The sequence below is a fragment of the Cygnus atratus genome, chromosome 19 (genome assembly GCF_013377495.2).
Source record: "Cygnus atratus isolate AKBS03 ecotype Queensland, Australia chromosome 19, CAtr_DNAZoo_HiC_assembly, whole genome shotgun sequence".
NCBI lineage: Eukaryota > Metazoa > Chordata > Aves > Anseriformes > Anatidae > Cygnus > Cygnus atratus.
In genome coordinates this window covers 8,497,505-8,520,654 of record NC_066380.1, presented here as the reverse complement: position 1 = coordinate 8,520,654, position 23,150 = coordinate 8,497,505, and the positions used below count along the sequence as shown (strand labels likewise).

Sequence of the window (23,150 nt, the reverse complement as noted above, 5' to 3'; positions counted from 1 at the left end):
CACGAATTGCCTGTCACAGAGCGATGCTCCCAAGCTCCCAAACCATCGGTCTGATTGGCATTAACCTCTGACACGACTGGCTGGCCCGCACCAGCCCAGCAGTGAACAGACACAGAGACATCTCTCCCTCTGCCTTCCTCACCCCATCCTCTTCCAGATCCACCTGGGAGGCAGCTTGGTTGACCGCCTCTGGTCCAGCTGAGCGGAGGGGAGAAGGATCCCCAGACCCGTGAGGCGTTCTGCAAGGATTACAAGCCTTTTATTTTTAAGAGCTTGAACCAAACCTGTCATTCTTCAAAGCCCATCAGAGGTACCCCATGTGTGTGTACGTGAAGGCATTCATGTGCCCACTGCACAAGTCACTAGTCACTGCACCAAGCCTGTCTGAATTTAAGAAGAGATTGGACTGTGCACTTAGTCACATGGTCTAAACTTTTGGGCAGACCTGTGCGGTGCCAGGAGTTGGAGTCGATGATCCTTATGGGTCCCTTCCAACTCGGGATATTCTATGATTCTATGATTCTATGTGACTGTAGCATGGATCCCAAGCATGGGCACCCCCACCTGTGGGACCAGCAGGAGTGCCCACATTTGTACACCAGCCAATACACACATCTTTGTTGAAATGAACTACTTTCCTGTGGAAAACCCTCTGTGCAGGGACTGGAATCTCAGCCCTACGTACTACAGGCAGGGGAAAGAAAAGTGCTGACAGGCAACATATTTTCATCAGGCTGAAACTGCAAAGGACAAAGAAATTAGTTCTCCTTTTGTTAGTTTATGTTTTGAAATTACAGAAGTCTCAAAAGTAGAGGAATCCATCAGACTGTTTATTTGCTTGTTTGTAGAGCATTTTTGGGTTTTGTTTTTCATGCTCAAGCCCAGCTTTGATCTCAGGCTGGTAATCCGCCAAATGAGTGGCCAACAGCAGTGAAATTGCCGTAGGTACTAGAGAAGAAAAGGGACAGGATGTCAGACATTTACAAAGCAGAAGAGACTCCCATGATCTCACAGTCTCCTCTCCTCAGTTTGCGTGATACCCTCAGACTCCTCAACAAGCAAAAGCATTTCCTTTTGAAGAGCTCTGATGCTGCAGGGTCTGTGCGCTCACCTACCAGCCTGGAGAAAAGCACAGGTCCCTGCCGAGTTGCTGTAACCAGGATTATAGCAGCTCGGGGCCTTCCAACGTAGCTATTTTTTCCACAGAAACAAATGAAACAAGCAGAAGAAATTCAATTTAAGGAGCGACCCCGTGCCCGTGTTTCTGTTGTTGTTATGTCCGCACGGGCTCAGAACAGAGTGTTAGCCTCACATTTCACTGTTCTGGCTTTCTTCACGCTGTGTCGCAACTGTATGGACATCTGAACAGAGGAATATTTAATGTGTGTACTTATGTATCTGAGAATGCACAGATGCTAAGTAAACATGTGCTGGTTGGGTCCCGGGCTGGAGCAGACGCGTGTGTGCTGGATATGGATGCACCCGCGGTAGCGTGTGCGAACACGGTGAGCAGTGGACCATCGGTCCCCGCAGGTGTGCTGGCATGTGCAGCAGCAGATGCTGAGCAAGGTGTGCTGCAGTGTGCGTGTGCAGGTTTTTTGGGTTCCTAGGACAGCAGGTCTGTGCCCCACACGTGCCAGCATGGACGTGTCCCCGTACAAGTGCATGTCAGTGTGTGCAGCCCTGCGAAGGGTGCGCCAAGCACCGCTGAGCATTAGCCGACGGACAGAGCCAGCACCGTGTGTCACCCCCGTCCTGTCCCCACGGGAGCACCAGGTCCAAAGCTCCTCGGTGCCAAGGGATGGATGCTTGAGGGCTGCATGCAGCAGCAGCTTCCCACGGAGAGCTGCTGTCCCTCACCCGGGGGCACCAGGAGCTGCCCACAGGCACCCTGGGGCACGGGGCACCGCCGACCTCTGCTTCCCCCCGCCGCGGCGATGTGACGCAAGACCACGGAGCAGAAGCCTGGCTTTGGCCAAAGGGATGACACAACCCCGGACAAATCCTCACGCCCCCCACCCAAGGTTCTCCCGGCCCTTTACAGACATCAGGAATTAGATCAAGGAGCCCCTGAAGAGACGGGTGAGTGCAATTATCCCTGCCCAGCAGATGGGGAAGATGATCTGGCAGCCTGGGCTGCCGAACAGCCAGACCTTCTGGCTCCCAGCTCCATGCCTTCACCTCGGCAGCAGCCTCCCCATCGAACCCAGCAGCTCTCCCCGTGCCCAGCGCCCTGGCAGCGTAAGCCGAACTGCCAATAGCTCACAACTGACCGATATTACAGGCGGCGGGTTATTAGCAAGCTCTGTGGTTGTTCCAGGATCTCCTTGGCACCTTTTCAGGGCAACCCAGTTTCCAGTGATATTAATAATTATATTTACGCGTTATATATATTTAACGAGAAAACATTTCAAATGATTAAATAACAAGAGGTATCACTTGGAGCCCGCCCCTGGACACGGCCCTGCTCGAGAGATACGTAATAAAGACTGCTCCGTTTTTGGAGGCTGTCAACATACTTAACTGGGGGGTGGTGGAGGGGGAGGCAAAGGGAAAGTATTAATCAAGATCTTAAAAAGTTCTCGCTGACAGACCATTTGCCAGCTCTCGCTTTAACTGCTTTTGTGGTCCCATAAAAAGTTTCATTACTCACTACAAAATGTGTTTTAATTATTACAGTCTCTCTGACATTAAGCCCTGGGTGTTTCTCTCTTGCTTACTGCATCTCTCCTTCATCTCCTCACCTTCTCTCTCCCCCCCCCCCTCCTTCTCTGACTCTCCTGACTCCTGCCATCCCTCATAGGACAAAGGATGCCATTTCTACAGAGAACACGGGAGGAAGAAGGGTCTGAAGATCTCAGCTCCCCGTCCCTGTGCCCAACGGCAGAGGGCTGCATGCTGCCCTTGGACCCGGGAGCAGAAGTGCTGCAGGGTGGGCAGCTCCCTCCCCAGCTGCTTCTGCATTTTGGGGCCTCTGAGACAGAGAGCAAAAATCCTCGTCATACCAAGGGCTGCTCTGGCTGGGGCAGTCAACAGTGAAACGGGGTGCTTGAATGGAGCACCTGTTGCACCTGCTGAGCCTCCTCTGTCCTTTTCTGGTGGGAATAAAAATATAAGGGGGTCATACTGCTGTGCCTGTCATGGCTCTGCCCTGCCTCCTCTGCTCCTTCATGTTCCTGCCTTCAATCTGCCTCCATGTGCTCTCCATTCCTACGGAAGCTCATTCCTACCCTCTTGACCAGACTCCCTCCAAACTATATTGATACGGAAGACAACAATTGGATGCTGAAACTTTCCACTTACTTTGGACACAAACTACTCCATAGGGTTCAAACAGAAAATCCAATCCCATTTTCTCAAAGGCATTACCTCAGAAGAGTCAAGTGAAGAAGAGTATCAGCACAGATGTGACCAAGCATCCCAACATAACCGACTGAATGGTGGGCAGATGCATTTGGGGCATCTCTGATCTGTTCTATGAGTCCTACTGATATAAACAGCAACCGATGCAAACAACACCTCTCACACCTACAACCTTCTGGCCATCTTTGTCCACCTGGAATTTGGCCAGGGTGGGCAGCTTGCTGCCATCTGAGCACATTAGCTCAGTTTGTCCGTGTGAGACAGCCCTACCCCACTAGGCATGGACCTGGAAGCCCGTCACACTGGAAACGTGAGTTATTTCGGTGGGGTCTCCCACAGACAACCAGTGCCTCCAGTGCCGTACTGGCAGACGCTGTTTCTGCATTTCACTGGTTGAGCCTAACGCCCAAAACAACAGTCTCATCATTTGTCCAGTGTCTGGTGCAACACAGTACTGACCAAAAAGATAAATAACAATTAAATAACTGTATTGGAGATCCCCCCTTGCCCCCAGCACCTCCCCACATGACCCCCCTTACTTGTACAGACCGTCTGGTTCCAGGCATTTGAAAATAACCGAATAGAGGCTGGTTTCGGGGACGTCTCCGTGGCTCCTACCAGCTGCCACACAGGACGTTGCAAGGCCGGAAAGCAAATCGTCTGCGAAGCTCAAGGATTCTCCTGGAGAGCAAAGGGATGAGAAAGCAAAACATCAATACAGATGCCAATTATTGCAGGCCATTGACAAAATAACGCAGGAACACCCCTATGCAGCACAGGCTTAAGGGCAAGCAACAAAGTCCAGCTGGCTGTGGCTGGAAGGAATGACCACGAGCCTGTACGGAGAACATTGCCTGGGGAAAAAGCAAGCAGAAAACACACACAGGCCATCAGCTGCAACAGGGATCCACAGCAAGAACTGTGGCCAGTGCTAAGTCATAGCTTGGACAGCAGAAAAGTGCATTCATAGCACACACGGGCAATGTGTGGGCTCACTGCAGACACCATGTGTGGGACCACCACCCAAGGGTGGGCTCTGGGTTCCCAGAACACCACGGGCACCCACACAAAATAGCTCTGTCCTGCCCTAATAGCGCCTTCTGTTCTCAAAAAGGAGACGGTCTTTTTTCAAAAATTACCTGTCATGGTGAAATATGTTTCTGCTACATTAGGTTATCAGAAAGGAGACATTTATAGAGCGTGGATGTAATTGCTTTCAATGTGCTGTTTATTTTTTTATTCATTCGATGAAAATCGGTAGCTTTGCATTCCCTTTCATGTGCACTCCACTGGCTCCTGCAGCTGATTGCTGCAGCCCTCGGCTCAGCCGCGCTGAAGGACATTCACCCCTTTACAAGCACTCAAAGAAAAATAATAACAATAAAAAAACTGCTGAAAGACTTTTTTTTTCGGTCTCCTGGTTTATAAAGCTTATTAAACACTTAGATCATGACCCAGCTGAAACTGAAAATGTCCCATTTATTAAGCTTTTTGGACCTGATTATCCACTGCTGTGCAAGCTGCTGGCTCCTTGCACGGGGGAAGCTGTCGGGCGGTTGGAGCCCATTGCTTTCAATTCCCATTTTACACCAGCTCAAGGTACCAGCGGTAAAAAAAAAAAAAAAAAAAAAAAAAAAAAAAAACAAGCAGCTGCCCTGGTCATGCCCTCACTCCCACAGACGGGAATCAGGGCGAGGGCTGCTGCAGCTGCTGCAATCAGCACAGCTGGACCCAGGTCACTGCGCTGGGCACCTCGTGCACGTGGAAATGTCAAGACACCGCAGCGGAGAAAGGAGAAGAATTCCCCTCTCAGTATATTTCCTTCTTTCTTCTTCTACAAGCAAAATTAACTGAGGACTACTGAAATGAAACACAAGTCTAGTTTCTTGGTACAGACCGTAAGAAATATCCCACTGGTACACCCAGCCCGGGCCACCTCATTGTGCAGCCAGATTACCCAGGTAGAAGAAAAAATCCTCTCCTCTCCAGCCCCCCCAAGCTGCATTTGCATCGTCTCAAGATACACAATTCAGTAACAAATGTCCCCCTTGGCTAGAGAAAAGAGCAGCAATAAATTCTTTTCCTCCCTAAAGGAATCCAAGCCTTAATTATTCATTTTAATGCTCCCAGCACGACTTGTTCTTTCCAAACGTTTTTCAGGCAGCCCTGTCACCAGTCTCTGTAGTTTACCCTGGCTACCAGAGCCGGGGCTGTACCAAAGCCCAGGTCAATTCTGCGGGCAGGTTGGGTTGGCAGCCGTAAAATTGCTGCTTGGAAGTTGTGAGTGCTGAATGGCCTTGAGCAAGTCCCTTAGCTCTGGGTTTATGGTTTAAACAAACAAACAAAACCCTACTGCACATTTCCAGTGTTAATTTCCATCCCCTCTCATACGACAGTGGGTTGGACAGGGGAACTCCCTGTCCCCAGAAGTCACTGAGGACAGACACTGCCGTGACTGATGAATCACAAACACGTAACGAGAAAGCAGCACCAGATTGTGCTGCTGAACTATGGAAAGACCTTTAAGCCTCTTCAGACCTCAAGCAACCTCTCTTTTGACCAGAAAGAAACTTCATGGGGGGCAGACTGTCCCATGGGTGCCTGCTGTGGGCATCTCGCACCTTCCTCCAGAACTGGCCACCATACGAAGCAGTCTAGACAGCCTCTGGGTCAAGCCCATCTGGCAGCTCCTAAACCATTGCTAAAGATGTCAGTGTTTGTTTCGTTTTGTTGTCTTTTCATTACTGCACTTTCTTCACCTCATTTCTTGCTTCGTTTGGACCTCACTCTTTGTGGGCTGGTGCCATCCATCTCTGAGCAGACATCAGGCTGGTCCCAGGGACCTTTCTCCCTGACAGCTTTGCTATTTGGAGCCGCACTGACAAGCTGAAGCTTTCCCTGCCTTCATGCAGGCAGGCAAGTGCCTCAGGGAAAGCTGGCAGGAGTTTGGGGCTGGGATGACGTGGGATGTGTCGTAAGGACCGTATGTGCGTGTGTGCTCCTGCACTGCAGTTCCCAGTGCTTGGACACGCTCTTCACTCTAGTGTGCCGGAGAACCAACGCTCCCCTGCTATCGGTTTGAAACACTGTTCTGTAGCTGCAGGGTTTCAGGGAAATGTGGTTGTGTCTAGGTGAGAACTTCTGAAACAGCCTCCATCTGGAGTGAGACACCATGGTAAAAATAATGCTTGCATCAGAGAGCAGGGGGAGGTCAGTTGCTGCCCTGCAGGGAATCTCACAAGCCAAGGATGAGAAAGTGTCAATCCCCAAGTCCTTCCCAGAAGCCTTTCCTCAGGACATTTTTTTTTTAAACATTAAAAGACAGAATAAAACCAAAAAAGCAGGTCCAAATCCCTAGAGCGTATTCCCAATTTCACGTAGCCAAGAGGACAGAAACCAACAGCATGCCCTTGCACCCACCTCCCTCTCCCAGTGCAGCCCCACAGGCCACGGGGTAACCAGTGGTCTGCAAGTTTCTGCAGGTACCTTCTCAGGTCCTGTGCTATAGGCATCTTTGGAGGCTGTGGAGCAAAGCTCATGGGGGCTAACAATGTGGTGTCAACCTGGCTTAAACCGAAACCCCTGCAATAAAATCTCAACAGCGAGAGGTTGCTTTGTGTTCAGTCCTGAGCCTCTGGGGAACTTCCCTCTCTTGCTGGTCCTGCTACAGTTGAACAAAAGCAAAGAGGTGGTTACAAAAATAGCAAAACAGATGCTAACAAAGGTGCTGAAAGCGAAGGCTGGCAGTATTCCTGCACCTGTATAAGCAGCAGTAAGATTGCTGCTGGTGCCAGACTGCATGGACTAGGGAGAGCAGATGTGGGGTCAGGTAAGGGACAGCCCAGGGACAAACCGAGTGCCCAGAGCCATCGGCTATCCCACAACAAGTGCAGAGAGCTGCCCTCTCGTGCTCTCCCCCAGGTGAAACAGCACATGGCAGCTTTGTTCATCTCAGACAAGAAAGTCTCTTTGTTCAGTACGTGGTGCTCTGTGAGCAGCTGAAGGGAGATTTCCTAAGCTTCCCCTGGGACCAAAAATGACATTATTCCCTAGATTTAGACTGGGGGCTTGTAGTTGGATGCAACTAAGGCAAGAGGATGGCGGACCACGAATGTAGCCCTACCAAGCAAGAGTGGTCTTGGGATGTTGCAGCAATAGACGAATGCTGACCTGGCTGCACAGATCCCTGACAAGTGCCCAGCTGGAGAGCTTTGCTCAGCTGTGCTCACCAACAAGGTAAAGGAAAAGCAAGGGAGAAGGCTTCATAGGGGAATAACAAAAGGCACAAGTTTACCATACAAGCAGAGACATAAAAAGGCCAAGAAGAGAGAGCTGGTTCTGTGAATACATCAACGAGGCAGACACTCAGATGGAAACTAAATATTTAGGCTAATGGGCAGTAATGACACAAGAAAGTAAATTGGATATGAATAGATGGTCGACTCCTGAGAAGGACAAATAACCTAACTATCTCTTAAGATGGAGTTTGATCATTTTATAAAAGGGATTATATGGGTAAGTAGCTTGTGATGGAAAGCAACGGGGCTTCTCTTTCCCGTCTGGGCGTGTGTTCTCACACACCCCGCCAGCAAATATAAAGAAGGATTTCAGCCTCCCAGAGCAGCCCCGAAGCACAGACCTAGATTGCTGTAGTATCTTTGCTCGTGTTATTAAATTTCAGTAAGAATCCAAAGATTCTCTGCAGAGTAAATGATAGCTAAGTAGATCATCTCCATGGAGTAGGAGATATTTTATTGACCAGACAGCCATCTGTGTCCTTCATTAATAGTAATAAATAATTGATGTCATGCTAACTAAAGCAATAAGCTTTACAGATATCGAGGACAAATGACCAGTTCCTGTGAGGATGCCTCACCTGTGTTCACTTCTCAGTAGCAAGAAATCCAGACCAGAGCTCAACACGGCTATGGTAAGTGCTGCTCACAGAGCCCCAGGCTACAGGCAATGGAGCAACGGGACGCTGCTCTCCTAACCATACACCAAATCCCTCCCAGACTGTCTTCCCCCTAATTTCCATGCCACTGCCTTCCCATGACTGGTGGGTCCCAAACCATCTGATTGCCCAGGCAGCTTTTGAAAACCAGTCTCCGCTCTGCTGGTGACAGTCAGAAAGACACAGCTCTCCCCAGGTGCCATTTCCCTTCGCTCACCACTGCAGCCCCGCGCTGTAGCCTCGGCCTCTTCTGCAGACAGGGCTGTGGGGTTTGGCAAACCTCCACTTTTTTGGTCTTGTAAACACGTATCTTACACTAACTCTGGTGTCATAGTGAGTCAGAGCTCTCCCTAAAACAGAGGAAAATAACAGCATGCTTGGAACTTGCTGGGGGGGACTTGCTTCACCTATTTCACGAAGCTTTGCAGCCCCTGGCCCAAGGCTGCCCACCCCAAGGCATGTAGGTCAGCTCGGCGGTGATGGTTCTGGGAGAGATAATGGAGAACCCAACCTGATGCCTGCTCTGGTGGAGGACATCCCTGAGCCAGCTGCCGGTCGGCAAGGCTGAGCTGGTGATGTGCTCTTGAAGTAGCTTATTTCCAGTCCCTGGGGGCTAAGAGGGGCGGGAATGGGGACCAAGGAACAAAACCAGAGGCAGGAGGGGGCTCAGGCCCCTCGCTCACAGCATCCCGCAGTCTCAATCTGCTTCGGTCCTTCCACCGCGATCCGTGCCAGCGCCCAGCAGTCACGGACAGCACGCAGGATGAATCACTTACCAACTATCCCACCAAAGACAACGGAGTTACGGCATCGAGCTCAACCAGACTAAACAAGAGAGCGAGGCCAGGAGACTTGGTAAGGTTAGAGGAGCAAAAGGAAGCTCTGGGACCTTCAGAGGCATTCCCGCACCTTCAGGCTGCATCCCTACATGGAGAGCAAGCTGAATGAAACCCAGGTGCTGCAAATCAAAGGGGAAGAGAAAAGAGAGGAGACCTCTGCTGCAATTTGCTTTGGAGATTCCTAGAAAGAGCATGAAGGCGAAAGTGGAAAGGCACCAATGTCTCCTTCTTGACAGCTTCTTTACTAGACTGGATTAAACCAACCCTGCAACGTTACCAGTCACTTTCCTCTGATTGTGGTTTTCTCTCTCTGTCTTTCTCCCTTTTGCTTTTTTTCAACCTGTTTTCAATTTACTCTTGTGGCATCTCTGACTGTGACCTCATTCTGGTACTTAAGAAAAAAAAAGAAAAAGAGAGTGTCCTTTAGAAAAGAAATGAAAGAAATCATATTTTATTTAGCTTGGTTGGTTTTGAAGCTTTAGCAGAAGAAAGATTAACCTTTTCTGCCTAACTTAATGAAAACAAGGAGAAAGCCTGTATGGATAAATAAATATCTGTGTGGGTATGGAGCAGGCACGATCGTGTTACAGCCCCGGTGGAGCTGTAATGGGGAACAGGCGCGTTCCTGCACAGCGGCTCCCAATTCCCTATCCATTTTCAAGGAAAGAAAAACAGAGTAGAATGTCAGAGGCCCAAGTGGGCATGAACGAGGAAGCCCAGGGAAGGCAGATGGGGCCCAGTGAGGACTTCCGTCCCCGGCAGTGACCTCCGGAGCAATGCCAGCAAAGCAGATGGAAAAAGAGGCCCTACTCCACTTTGCTCTTGCCAGGTTTTGTTTCCTGAAATGAGGAAACAAATGGCATGCTGAACCCGCCAAATTTGTCGCTTTTTGGGGGTCCTCCTTGCACACGGTTCTTCCTCCGGGGCTCTGCCTCTCAAGAGGGAGGATCAAAGGAGGGCTGTGAGCAGAAGGCCTGGACCAGCTTTTGGGCCGGTGGATGGGGAGCAGGGCTGCAGGGGCTGCTCCTTCACAACAAGGCTCTACCTGGCTTGGATGTGCTCTGAGTCTGGCTCTTGGTGGGGGAAGGCAGCAATAGGTGGTTTGTCTTGGAGATGATGGGCTGATTTAAATTAGTGTAACGTAACTTTAGGCAATTGAGCTGCTCTGATTTGCAACAGCAGATGGTCGGTCTCTCTGCCTAAGAGATCATTAAAAGCAAACCGTCCCCACTGATCCTGGTGGAAGGATGTCAAAACCTCCTTCTCTGCATGGCTTGCCAGATTATAAAAGAAATAAAAAGGCCTAGTTATTACTTAAACATTTTCTGCCAACATTGTGGGAGCACCCACGCATGCCGTCCTCCCGTGCTACATGGAGCGTGCCTAAACCCCCACGCCCAAAAAGCCTGCAGCCTCTGAAGTCATGTCTTTGTTGGGACTTCTCTCAAAGACACATCAGGAATCTCTCTGGCTGGGCATAAGTTGTCTAGGCTGAAATGGAAGAGCTTGTAATTATTCTGTACAAATTCAGGCACAGTTTGTGCATCACTTACTAACTTGTACGAAGGTGCAAATTGTAGCACTTCTCTGAATGACTTCACCTTACCTAGGTTATGAATTTGGGGGGAACACCTATGCTTCATACATCTGTGCATTACTAGATACATTAAGAATGATGAAAGGCTCTCCTCTGAGCTTCCCCGTTCCTCTGCTGATGGAAGACTGCATTTGTCTGGATTTAAGGAGCAGCATTTTAGCTGAGCTAAGAGCAAAAGTTGTGTTCCAGTGCCACAACAGGCCCTTGGATGGCTTCGCTGGTGCTCTCCTGGGCTACAACTCTGCATGCGAAGCAACCATATGGAACTGAAGGATGGGCTGCTATGTTCTAAAAACATGATGCACAAGGCTAATCATGAGTGTATTCTTCCTTTAGGGTCATCAATAGGTCTCACTGCTCCTGTACCTCCGCAGATACTGCTTACCACTGTTCTTTCACAGTCAGTATCTAAGACCTTGGAAAAACTGCTTCAACTTATGTAAAAATGCATCGCCTCCTCCATCTCCCCCAAGGCAGCATGCTGTCGTAGGAGAATGAGAATTAATGCATTTCATTCTGTGCTGTGAGCCCTCCAGTATTTCTCAGGGTTCACTGGGTTGCTAAGGGTCAACCATAGCCAGACACAAGCTGACTCTGCTATGTTCAGAGCCATCCAGACATGAGCCAGTTCCAATCTCAAAGCCGTGTACTCACATTAGCATGGTGGAGAGTCCAACTGGATGTACGTATTCCCTGGGAGTTAGTTCTGGGCTCCACAGCATGCTGAAACAGTTACTTGATTTCGAGGCAAAGTGGGAACCCATTTGTGCTGGGAGTTGTGCAGACACAAAGCAAAGACATGGGCTTTGTCCTCAGATACTTCTTGTCTGGGAGAAGATTTTATCTATCACCACAGATCTAGTTCCCACCCTTATTCTTGTTTTCCTTTCATTTTTAGCTTCTTTTAAACGAGAGCTTTCTAAACAATGGACCAGCAGTCCAGAGTCCCCAAGGCCCATGGTCAGCAGTCTGCAAAAGATCTAGGGACTGCATGGAGCCTTACTGTTCAACAAGAAGCCCACCCGCCCTGCTGCAGCCCCAGAGCCACTCTTCTACCACACAAACCAATACTTCAGATATGCCACAGACAGACACAAAGCCTCACAACATCTCAACATGAGCCAGCAGTGTGCCCTGGCAGCCAAGAGGGCAAACCACAATCTTGGGTGCATTCAACACAGCATAGCCAGCTGGTCAAAAGAGGTGATTCTCCCATTATATTTAGTGTTGGTGAACCTCACCTTGAATATGGGTGCAGTTCTGGGATCCAAGATATACTTGAAAGCATCTAGAGGAGGGCAACAAGGCTAGTAAAAGGGCTGGAAGGCAGGTTCTATGAGGAGAGGCTGAGGACACTTGGCTTGTCTAGTCTGGAGAAAAGGAGGCCAAGAGGAGACCTCATTGCTGTCTGCAATGTCTCCCCTGAGGAGAGGAAGAGGAGAGGAAGGCGCTGGCCTCTGCTCCCTGGCTGCCAATGACAGGATGCACGGGAACAGCACAAAGCTGCACCGGGGGAGGTCCAGACTAGATGTAAGAAAACATTTCTGTACTGTGAGGGCGGTCGAACACTGGAACAGGCTTGCTAGAGATGTGGTTGATGCCCCATGCCTGTCAGTTTTCAAGAGGTGTTTGGATAGTGCCCTTAACAATATGCTTAAACTTTTGGTTAGCTCTGAGGTGGTCAGGCAGTTGGACTTGATGATCTCCGTAGGTCCCTTCCAATACAACTACTCTATCTTTCTCCTTTAATGCACAAAACTACTGCTGTCTCGTGGTTCCTAGGAAAAAAAGTAAGGGTTTGTAAGCTACTGTCTGAAAATGACAAATTTTGGATACAAAGACAGCACCAATGAGATGGACTCCACCAGCCCACAACACTGGGTGGTTCCATTTGCTGCTGTGATTAAAATACCTAGCCATGAAAAGGAGCAGCTTTTGCCACGAGGCACATCAGAGGACAATCCTGGGAGCCCTCCTAAATAAAGGTCTGTGATTCCGCCCAGTCCAAGTGGGCCCTAACAATATTCCTATACCATTTCTGACACACAAACTTGCCTACCACACAGTCTTCCTAACTTGCCTTGTACTTTATGGTCTATGAAGAAAGAAGGGGACACCTGCCGAGCAGCAGGGTCTGGTCCTTTATTTCCAGCTCTACTGAGCAGTCCATTAACTTTCTTTTCAATTCTTTATGACCAAAACCTCCAGAACCTTAATACCCTGCGGAACCACATTGGCTGACTTGTACCAATTGAAGATCAAGCCTTTACAGAGGTCTTAAACATATATGCACATGCACACACACACTCAACTAGATTCAAATACCAGTCCAGCAGGAGGGGCAAAGAATATTTCCTGGAAAGAAACTCAGTGTGCAATAAACCTCTACAAAGATGATTATCTTGGGTGATTTGTCAAATCATATTATTGCAAACCTGTGCTGAAAAGCCATCAGCTGGTCTGTGCTTCAATTCTCCTTGCACTTTTTGGACTTGTGAGATCAGCAGATTTCTTCTTTATTGCCACTGTTTCCCATCCTTCCTCCTGGTCCCTTCTTACACTTCAGTGCTGGGATATGGACCAAGCCACACACCAAAATTCACTACCTGCAGTGGCAATCAATTTAAATAAACTATTATTTGCTTGGTCCTATTTATTCTAAATAGAGGCACAGATGCTCATATTCAACAAGAATTAGCACTAAGACTTTGGACCAGTACATTCAAAAGGATTCAGCATGCACAACTGCAGCCAGATCTGCAGCCTGTGAGCCAATGAACACTTACAGAAATTGGTCCTGATGGACAAACCTGCATGGAAGCAGACCTCTTACTTGGCCCTAATACTCACTTTTGAATATTTGAGAATGTGGGGGCAGATCCTCAGTTCATAAAATCTCCTGTAGATCCCCTGAAGTCAATGGAACAATAACAGTTTACACTAGCTGAGTTTTTGCATCCTGGCTGTGAGCTATTTGGAACAACTATGCTATAATGATTATTACAGATATTTCAGATCACTTGTCTAAGAGGGATAGGAGAATACCACTGCACATGAAAATAGAGTTGGTTTGCTATGATTTCCAAGGAATTATGGACCCATATCTTGCAAACATTTACACATGTTTAGCTTTATTCATGCAAGTTGTCCCATTACACTCGTGCACCAGATAAACTAATGGACATGTTTGCAGTACTGAGCTTAAACACTGTGAAAACACAGTGAGATCTAAAAATTTTTGTAGATATGCTCAGTTACCTCACATTCAGACTAGAAGGCATGCCATTTCACTGTGCTTCTTTTCATAACTTTCCATTTATCCAAGCAAGTATCACAGGAGAAGGCAAACATTATCATGATAAAACTCAGGAAAGAAGCAATTATCTGACCAAGATCTAGAAAACACCCACTCGGTCAGGACTAACATATGCAAGAGCTGACATCAGTTCTTGAACAAAAAATACCTGGGTGACTCGTGTATACTCACAACTGCCTTAACACAGAGAATAAACTGTTCACTTACTGATTTCATCATAATAAATTTAACATTTTTCTTCACAGTTTTGACTCAAGAGAAGACAAGTCAATGAAGAGGAGAAAGAGCTGGGAACCTCTTGACCATGAGGTGTCTACTTCAGCAGCACTACCACTGTATCAGCAATTACTCCATCTTTTCCATTACAACCACAAGGTGAGACAGGATCTATTGCATCAATGCACGGTCCCACTGCTCACAAGGACAAAATATAAACTCTTATTTCTTAAATTGAGTTGATTTTGTTTTCTTGAGGACAAAACATATGTCAACAAGGCTCTCGACACTCAGAGACCTCAATGCCCTTCACGAAGGCCATGAATACCTCTGACAATGTGGCAGCATTTACATTCCTTGGCCAAGATACGAGCTCTGTTACCACATGCACCTGCACTGCAGAAAGCTGCAGGGAGAGGCAGCTGGCAAGGAAGACAGAATGCAAAGAAAGGAAATTACTTTTTCAAGACAGCAGGCAAAAGGCAGGTTTGGGGCTAGAACCCAGCCCCCCAGTCCAGATCTCTAATCTCTAATATCTGGCTTTCATCTCTGAAAGACTATTAACCTCTTTGTATTAGTAAGCAGAACCCAGGCTCTGAGGATATCTGCCACAAGCACACAGCAGGACACTGGCACAGAAGGCAGGACTTCTGCTCTGAATTTTAAGTCCCAATTCCTAGAAACCGATACAAATCAATCTTGGCATCCACAGGAGAGGGGAGCTGCTCTTAGCCAGGACAGCTCTGATGGACGATGTCCATAGGAACCCATCTCACCGATGGCCTGCCCTGGTGGCAGAAGCTGTTTGACTCCTCCATGTCCTTGGCAAAGGCAGGAACCTGGGCACGCTCCCCACCCCCAGATCACCGATCACTCTAGGACGGTTAGCTGGACGTCATTGTCAACACGTCATTGCCAGCAACTGTGCAACGTCTTTCAACTCAGACGACAAAAGACAGATTCCCTGAATAAGCAGAGCAGGATTAAGCCAAGTGGTAAATGGATTCCAGGGCTGTTCCAGGATCTGTACTGATGAGGGAAGCCAGTGCCAGGTAGCCAACCCTGAGCTCGTATGGGGAGGTTATCACTTCCCTCTTTTCTTCAAAACCCGAAATAGAACCCAAACAACGCTTGGGCCATGTTAGGAAGATAAGGTGAGTCTCTCCCATCCCTTGCACAGCCTGAAATAGAAGCCCCGCTACTCCCTATCCTGAGCATCAGGCGTAGGATGTTGACATTTAGCAGTAGGGAAAATTACCCAAACGATGAATCCTCTTTGTCTCTCTTCCCCCCTCCCTTCCCCTGACCTCCTGGAAAATGTTCATAAAGTGAAGGGGAGGAAAAAAAAAAAGGAAAAAAAAAAAGAACCACAAAAAAACAAAACCCAAAACACACTACAACACCCAAAGCCCAACGACCAAAACCCAACCCTCCTAAGGCTGTGGAAATAGCATGTAGAGGAGAGCAGTGAGTCAGGCACTCCTGCGCAGGGGCCACCAGTCCTGAAGGCCCAGATGATTCACCGAGGCAAGAACTAGAAGATAGAAGAGACCAAACAAAGGGTGGGGAAAGAAAGCTGTGTCCAAGGAGGGGAGGAAATAAGAAATGAAACGGTTCCGGGTTGCATGCACCTTGCTCTTCATCAAACAGCGCTCAGCTGGAACTGACTCAGGATGATTCACTTGATAATGGCAAAATTATTACTCTGATGCTTTGTCCAGCTTTTCTTTAAGAGGAGGGTGACAAAACATTTGCAAGACTTCAATCCATCCTCATTCCCTGCTCCTCCCTCTCTTCTTCCCCTGCCTGAGATGCTCAGCGGAGCCTCACCTCCCTTCTGCCTCTGCTTCCGCTGGCCTTTCCTGCACCCATTCCCTCGAATTGCAGCAGCATTATGGGATTCTGTTTTCCCCATAAAAGATGCCTTCAAGGAGATGAGAAAAGCAGGGCCTGCTTAGGAGCACGGCATGCCATGGGGAGGCCCTCCTGGATGCCACTGGCACAGAAAGCACATTGTCTGTCACAAGAGATGGAGAGGAGGATGAGGCTCAGACGCCTAAGGACGACTCTGCCTGCCAGAACTCTCTCCTGCTACTCCTCCGTCCATCCTTCCTCCTCAGCTGTACCCCCTCCTTTTATCTGGTAACCATAAAAATTCAATGACAAAAAACTTGCTCTGAAAAAAAAAAAACTAAATACAGAAAAAGAAAAAAAAATCCTCCTTCTCAAGTTCACAATGAGAGCTGTAAAACTTTTTCAGCTTGGAAAATTCTCCCGGTCAGTTTTTCCTACTGTTTAATCCCCGCTTTGAGTTACACAGAATGAGTAAACACATTTTATAAGGTTCTAATTCATACCTAACCCATACAGTTTATAGCTTAACATAGTAAAATATACACACACACACACTTTTTATACATATATATATATACACGCTCACACACATGTATAAAACAGCCTTGGTCCCACTCCCGTGAGCCTCCCAGCAGCAGGTCTGATTGCTCCGACATGTGCTTTGCTATGAAAGGAGCCTGGCATGCTTAGGTGTGAGTTAGCTGGCCTGGGGAGCAGTTTCCGCTCCAGATTCCTGCAACCTCCTTTGTAATAAATAATTAGTCAGTCTCGTTAACAGAGCGGCGGGATCCACTGCTCCGTCCTTGGAGGGCTAAGGCACGCCACCACGTGGCATCCCAGGAAGGATTTCTGTCCGCTTTCTGCCCAGTGAGCACCTGGAGTGAAGCCCCACGGCTGGCCCACAGCCAGAGGTGATGTGGAGCATCCTCCACCTTTCCACAGGACCACCGAGGCTGGCCACAACGTGCTGTGGATGGTGTTAACGCCACAGGGCTTCCTGAACCTCAGCCTCGCACTCCAGGACCAGCCACCATCTCGTGCCTTCATCTCCCCAGAGGCAGAGCTGAACAATTTCCCTGGTTAGACCCAGGCTGCACTCTGGGTCTCTCAGCTTCTTCAGCCTTTTAACCCGGTGTAGGCAGGCAAGATGGGGGCCCTTTGACCTGTACTTATTAGCCAATTCCACCCAGGAAAAACACACCACCTGGCACAAAGAGGTTGTGGGATAACAGCAAACCCCAACAGCCTGCAGGGAGGCCTCGCTTACCATGTCTGATGGGAGCCGGTGCAGCTCTGGTGCTCCCAAGCATCCCCCAAGGTGAGTAGCTGTGCACGTCAGACTGGGAAACTCAGCAACAGCATTCCCAAACTCTGCACATGGGGAGCTTTTAAACATTCAGAGCTGCCTGCCAACGGCTTTGTAACTTGGCTGTAAGCTGAAGGCAGGAGATCTTTACTACTGTTGAGTAAAGAACTGCCTCTACCATTGCTGTGAAGAAGGTGGCTCCTCTTGAGCTTTTGTGTTTTGTGTTTTCCTGCATGTTTCTCCCCGCAGAATGCTATTAAGCTAAACTGAGCATCTTGTACAGCCCAATGGTTCTGTCACAGAGAATAACCACAAGTGCTTGAATTGCCATTTCTGCTGTACTTCTGCAAGACCACACCAAGAGACCATTTCCTCAGAGGAGAGAGAAATACAGACAGACCCAGAGAGAAAGGTGTCAGTGGCACAGCCAAGGTCCCTGATGAACAGCAGCTCTGCTGATAAGGCAATGTGAATGAAGCAGTTTGTGCCAGCTGGGAATCTGGCTCAAAATCGTGCTGGGTGCCCTTCAGCTTTACTCAGCATGAGCACAAGAAGGCACCAACAACACCCAGAAAACATCCCTGACACTGGATTTTGTGGTTCTCCAGAAAAACCTTTTCAGAGCATCTGTTTAATTCACAGGATCTGCTGCCCCGAGCCCCACAGACTCCCTTGATGGGCTTTCCTCTCCCGGAGGGCATCCAATTACCCAGCAGATAAATCACTGACAATTAACTCACTGTCATTTCCCGACTCACCGTCATACCTGCCGCCACCTTGTTATTCCTTGTCCCTGCTTGTTTACCCCAGCCCCTCTTCCATTCAGAAACCAAAGAAAAAACAGGAACAAATGCAACCGTGACCAAAAGGCTGGGACCAGCTGGGAAGCTGTGCTCCAACAACACAACTGCCTGTCTTAGCCTCCTCAACTTTCTCTTCTCACCTTCCAGCACAGCCTCTGCTGTCAGTACACCAAAACCCAGCAAGCCAAACAGAGCTGACCCTTGAAGTCACACTTTTAAGTCAGGGTGCCCTGCACCCTCTATGTCCTTGAGCAGCCTCGCACAAAGCTCACGTCCCGGTTTGCCTCCAGCAACCACGCTCTGGGGCTCTGCTAGCAGGGATGGCTATGGCTGGCTGCACCCAGGTGAGCTAATGCTGCTGCCATCCCCGCTTTTATTTCTCCTTAGTCTTTCTGGCTGTCAGAACCAAGGCTTCAATTTTTCAAGTGCAGAGATTGGCTGGAAGACTCGGACTATTCTGGGAGCTTTTTTGGCTACATAGGCTTCCAAAGGTGCGGAAAAACACTCCGGGTCCTCAAGGTGAAATCCTCATCATAATTCAAGCCCATCCTGGCCAGTTCTGTGATAGCTTGTCACTTGAAGGCAAAGACAAAAGCCATTGTTCAAGCTAGTGGCTTGAAGTTGCTTCCAGCCACACAAAATGGGAGATGTGGGCTTCAGGCCCCATAATGCCATTTTCATTTTCCTCCTCTGAGAAAATAAAACAAATGTTTATTTCCTGAAAGCTCTGGTCTGAGAAAGGGCAAAACTTTCCTCCAGGAGCCAGGTGGCTGGAAAGGGATGGCAGAGGCAAATATTTGCTGAATTTGTCAATGAGCTCTTATTCCATTTTTCTTATTAATATTTATTTAGACATAATGTGAGGGGAAACCTGCTCAGACCACAGCAGTGTGGGAGATTGCACTGTTATTCTCCTCATGCCAGCTTCTGGCAGGGAGGGGGGAAGAAGGAAAAACAGAGAAAAAGAGAGAGTGTCAGGGAGTTCACAAGCAATTTAGAGAAAGTCACGGGCTTTCGTGTTGACTTAGCAGAAGACAGGATGCCCTGAGAAAGTCAATGCATCTCCGGACCACGTGGTAGGGCAAAGAGGTTGAAGAGCTCAGTCTTCCATGCTGATATTCAAGGCACAGGTGTAGCTCCGAGAGAGAAAATGATCTCATTATAGATCTCTGCTTTTTTCTTTCACGGGAAGGAATCATTAATGACACAGAGACAAGCAGAATAAACTGCAAACCCAGGTTTAGTAAATTGTGTGAGACAAACCTTATGTATTTCTTCAATGAGACAGTTCATTCCCCAGACACAAGAAGCGTGGCATGATCTAATTTATCTGGGTATCAAGAGGCACTAGCCATGACATGACATGGGTAGTTATTAGGTAAGCTTGGAAAGATGGGAATTAACAGAAGAATTATGCAGCAGGTAAGGAACTGAGTAATGGACAAATGAAAACAGGCTCTAACAGAACGAGAGTGATGGGAACTGAGTTAGAATGAGCAGAAGTTCCTCAATGATCAGGCTTGTAATCAATCTTATTTCTCACTGGAAATACAACAGTGACTTTAGCACCGATGAAGTGGAACGCAATATTGGTGCACAAGACATCAGAGTATCAGCCAAGAGAAATTGAAAGATCTTGAGGACTACAATAATAAAAGTGGAATGACTTTTAATATTTAAAAATGCAAATTAGCTTGAAGCTGGATGTTCGAACCATTCTTTTGTTACCAGGAAGCTCTTCATGTAGAAACAGAGGAGGAGGAGAAATGCCTGGATGCAGTGACTGATCACAACACAACCACGTGTTATCGCTGGCTGAGAGTTGGGGAAAAGTAAAGTTTTGGATTCATTTAGCAAGGATCTTCCAGATGAAAAAAAGAATAAAATCCTTCGGTAGCAAAAGGCTGAATGTGGTGGCTCAGGACCTGTGCTGCAGCGAGAGGCTCACAGAGCCCCCAGCCCCAGCCCCTCTACAAAGCAGGGCCAACTTCGAAGCCAGAGCAGGTTGCTCAGGGCTTTATCCAGGTGAAGTTTGAAAACCTCCAGTTTCTCCTCCAAGACTGCCACAGAGCTGCTGTACAACTGATCCGTGCCTGCTAGCAGAAACCCCATCTGACGGTGGAGTCCAAGGAGAAAGAAAGCCTTGGACGCATTTCCACAGGGCTCCAAAGCCCCAGCCCTGCTGGTTCCCCAGACTGGTCGGGAGGTGCGTGGCTGTAAGCGTGTCCCCTGTTGCCCTCCACTGGATAGAAGGAGAATGCCACACTGCTGTGTCACGTCTGGGGACAGCACATCCTAAAAGCGTCTCCTCTTTCAGCTTGGGTAATAGTCTGTGCTCTGGGAATAGAGTAGCTGAATTCGAGCTCTGTTTTTGCTCCGGCTGTGTCTCGTGTAGCAACAGCTGGGGGACATAGGTTTGCTCAAACCACAGCCAGACGATTGGAAATAAAAACGATATTCATATATTAATTAACATCTGCTTACTCGTCTAATTACACGATACAATGCGCATGAGTTTTTTGTTCCCTTCATATTTTATGCATTGAATGAAAACTAAACAAATGTTGCAAAAGCAACACTGCAAAAGCAAAAAAACAAACACTGCCCAAGTTTGCACTTATAACACTTACTGACACATCAGCTTAATTAGCATGTAAAGAAGGACATGACTAAACCATGACGATGAAGATGGTGGTGACACCCAGCTGGAATTAGCATGCAGCCTGATCTAACTTGGTCATTTTTCATTAAACTAGGTTTCCCTTTAAACGTATTCTTAAAATAATAATAATAAAAAATAAAAACAAAGTCATAATTTGTTAAAGTGAGCAGTTCAGGCCCCGATTTAGCAAGTTATTACTTACTCATTTCCAAAAGCCACTTTTAATGTAAACTGGGCCTAACAACATAGCAGGACTGTAACGCACCATCCCAAAGGAAACGAGCTGATGTCACCCTGCGTGTGGAACACATTTGACAGCGTCTGATGTTTTCTGCCACACTTTGGGGAAGAAAATACAGATGAAGAGAGGTGGGAAAGAAAGATTAATTAGGAGAAGTCAGCACTCAGGTTGTCTGTCAGTGGTACATTATCCTGCATGAGCATGTGTGGCTGTCCCCACGCAGGTGGGTGACAGGACGCCTCGTGGCAACCAGGGAGGTGACACAGGACACTGTGCATCTGCACGAGTGACAGCCCCAGGCTCACAAACTCCTCCCAGCAATACCAATGGAGTGAGAGGAGTCTCAGGGCTCACAGAGGTGGAGTTTTGGATGGTTTCTAGAAACAGGGCTCCACAGCACTTGTCCCCACAGTGCCTGCCCTGCTCTGCTGCCTCCTCAGCCTCCAGCCATTACCAAAAACATGGCTCTGTTTTATGCTGATGGCATGAGGGGAACAGAAAGCAATTGCTCTCCACTGGGTGAACTGGTGCCTACGCTAGAAGCCTCTTGCCAGCACAGCAGATGCATATGGGTACAACCAGGACTTGCATCTCAGATGTGAGCTCTAAAGGGTTAATGCCATTAGCTAGCAGCTGGCATCAACCTGAGTTTTCTAAGAGGGACCAGAAAGGATTTCTCTCCTTGTTCAAGTCACCCATCCTTCATGCTGAACATCCCAGCCACGCACAGCCTGATGATGGCGAGGTACGGCCTAGCTCACCTCCCTGCGGCACCTTGAGGTGCCAGGGCAGGTCCCGCCATGAGCAGTGCCTTCATGGTTAGCTCATGGGCTCCCATCACACAGTACAGACATTTCTATCCCTTACTGCATCTCTGAAGGAGGGCAGATCCTCTCCTGTGCCTGTGTTCAGCCCCGAGCACCCTGAGCTCAGCTGCGTGGGCCCCGAAGCCCACAGGTAGCATGGCTGCAGCAAGTCGGCCCCGCGTGCTCCGCTGAAGGCCTGTACGTTCGGCTCCCACAACGCTGCTAAACTGGAACTGTTTGGGCTGAAATTTTCCACACTGGGTATCTGCCTCAGGCTGAATTTTTTTTGGAAAGTTTCAGATAAAACAAGTCCAGGCAATTCCAAGAAGGCAGCTCGGGAAAAATATAGTCTTCCTTATGTTAAGAAAAAAAAAAAAAAAAGGACAAAAAACCAAACCAACTTACAACTTCAGTCACAAAGCCCCAGTGGCCCTGTTGTTCAGAGCAAGAACTTGGCATCTGGCAGACCAGCCAGTGCATCAAGGATATGGCTTTGTCACCCCAGCAGAAATCATATTCAAACTGGCAATGTGACAAGGCCCTGTCACTGCTCAGCCTGCTCTCACAGAGAGGTAGTTCAGCTTCTCCTGGTTTCCCTGAGATGCCCCAGCCCCTCACAGCTCCAGCACCAGATCATGCCATGGACACATCCCTCCCAAAGGGTGGGTGAGCGTGTCCCAGCCAAAAGGCTCCTCCGCTCCTTGCTCAGGGACCGAAAAACATTGCTGACTGCTCCCCAGCTGCTCGGAGCCGCGGGGGAGAGGCAACCAATGCATTAATCACGACTGCAGTCGAGGCACAGCGAGGGCAGAGGGCCACGCAGGGGCTGCAGATGATGCTGGCACTCGAAGGGGGCACTGCAAGATCACCACAGCCACCTCGCTGTGTGAAGTGCCTGAATGAAAGGACTTCACCCACCTCCTGCTGAAACGTGCTGGGGGACGCCAGGGATTTCTGTGGGGCAGGATGCAGCTCTTATAATGGAAAAACAGATAGAAGGAAACAATACAACCAAGCAACAAAGCTATACAGAAGCTTCTTGGCACATTATGACCTATTCTGGGTAAAGAGGCCTGCTGCCCTGCTCGTTTCAGTGCTCTGGGGTTTCTCTTCCATTAATTTATTGAATCACAAACAGTAACAGGCACCACACGCTGCTGCTGGTTGGGCAGGTAACCCTATTGGCATGGTGT

The 23,150-nt window shown here is 48.5% G+C and overlaps 1 protein-coding gene across 1 annotated transcript in view; it reads right to left on the bottom strand.

Moving 5' to 3' along the window:
* Positions 1-23,150, bottom strand: part of ASTN2 (astrotactin 2) — a 338,016-nt gene that overhangs the window by 29,737 nt on the left and 285,129 nt on the right. Inside the window, 1 exon segment of the mRNA XM_050714656.1 lies at positions 3,903-4,044. Within this exon segment, the coding sequence (XP_050570613.1) occupies positions 3,903-4,044 (142 nt within the window).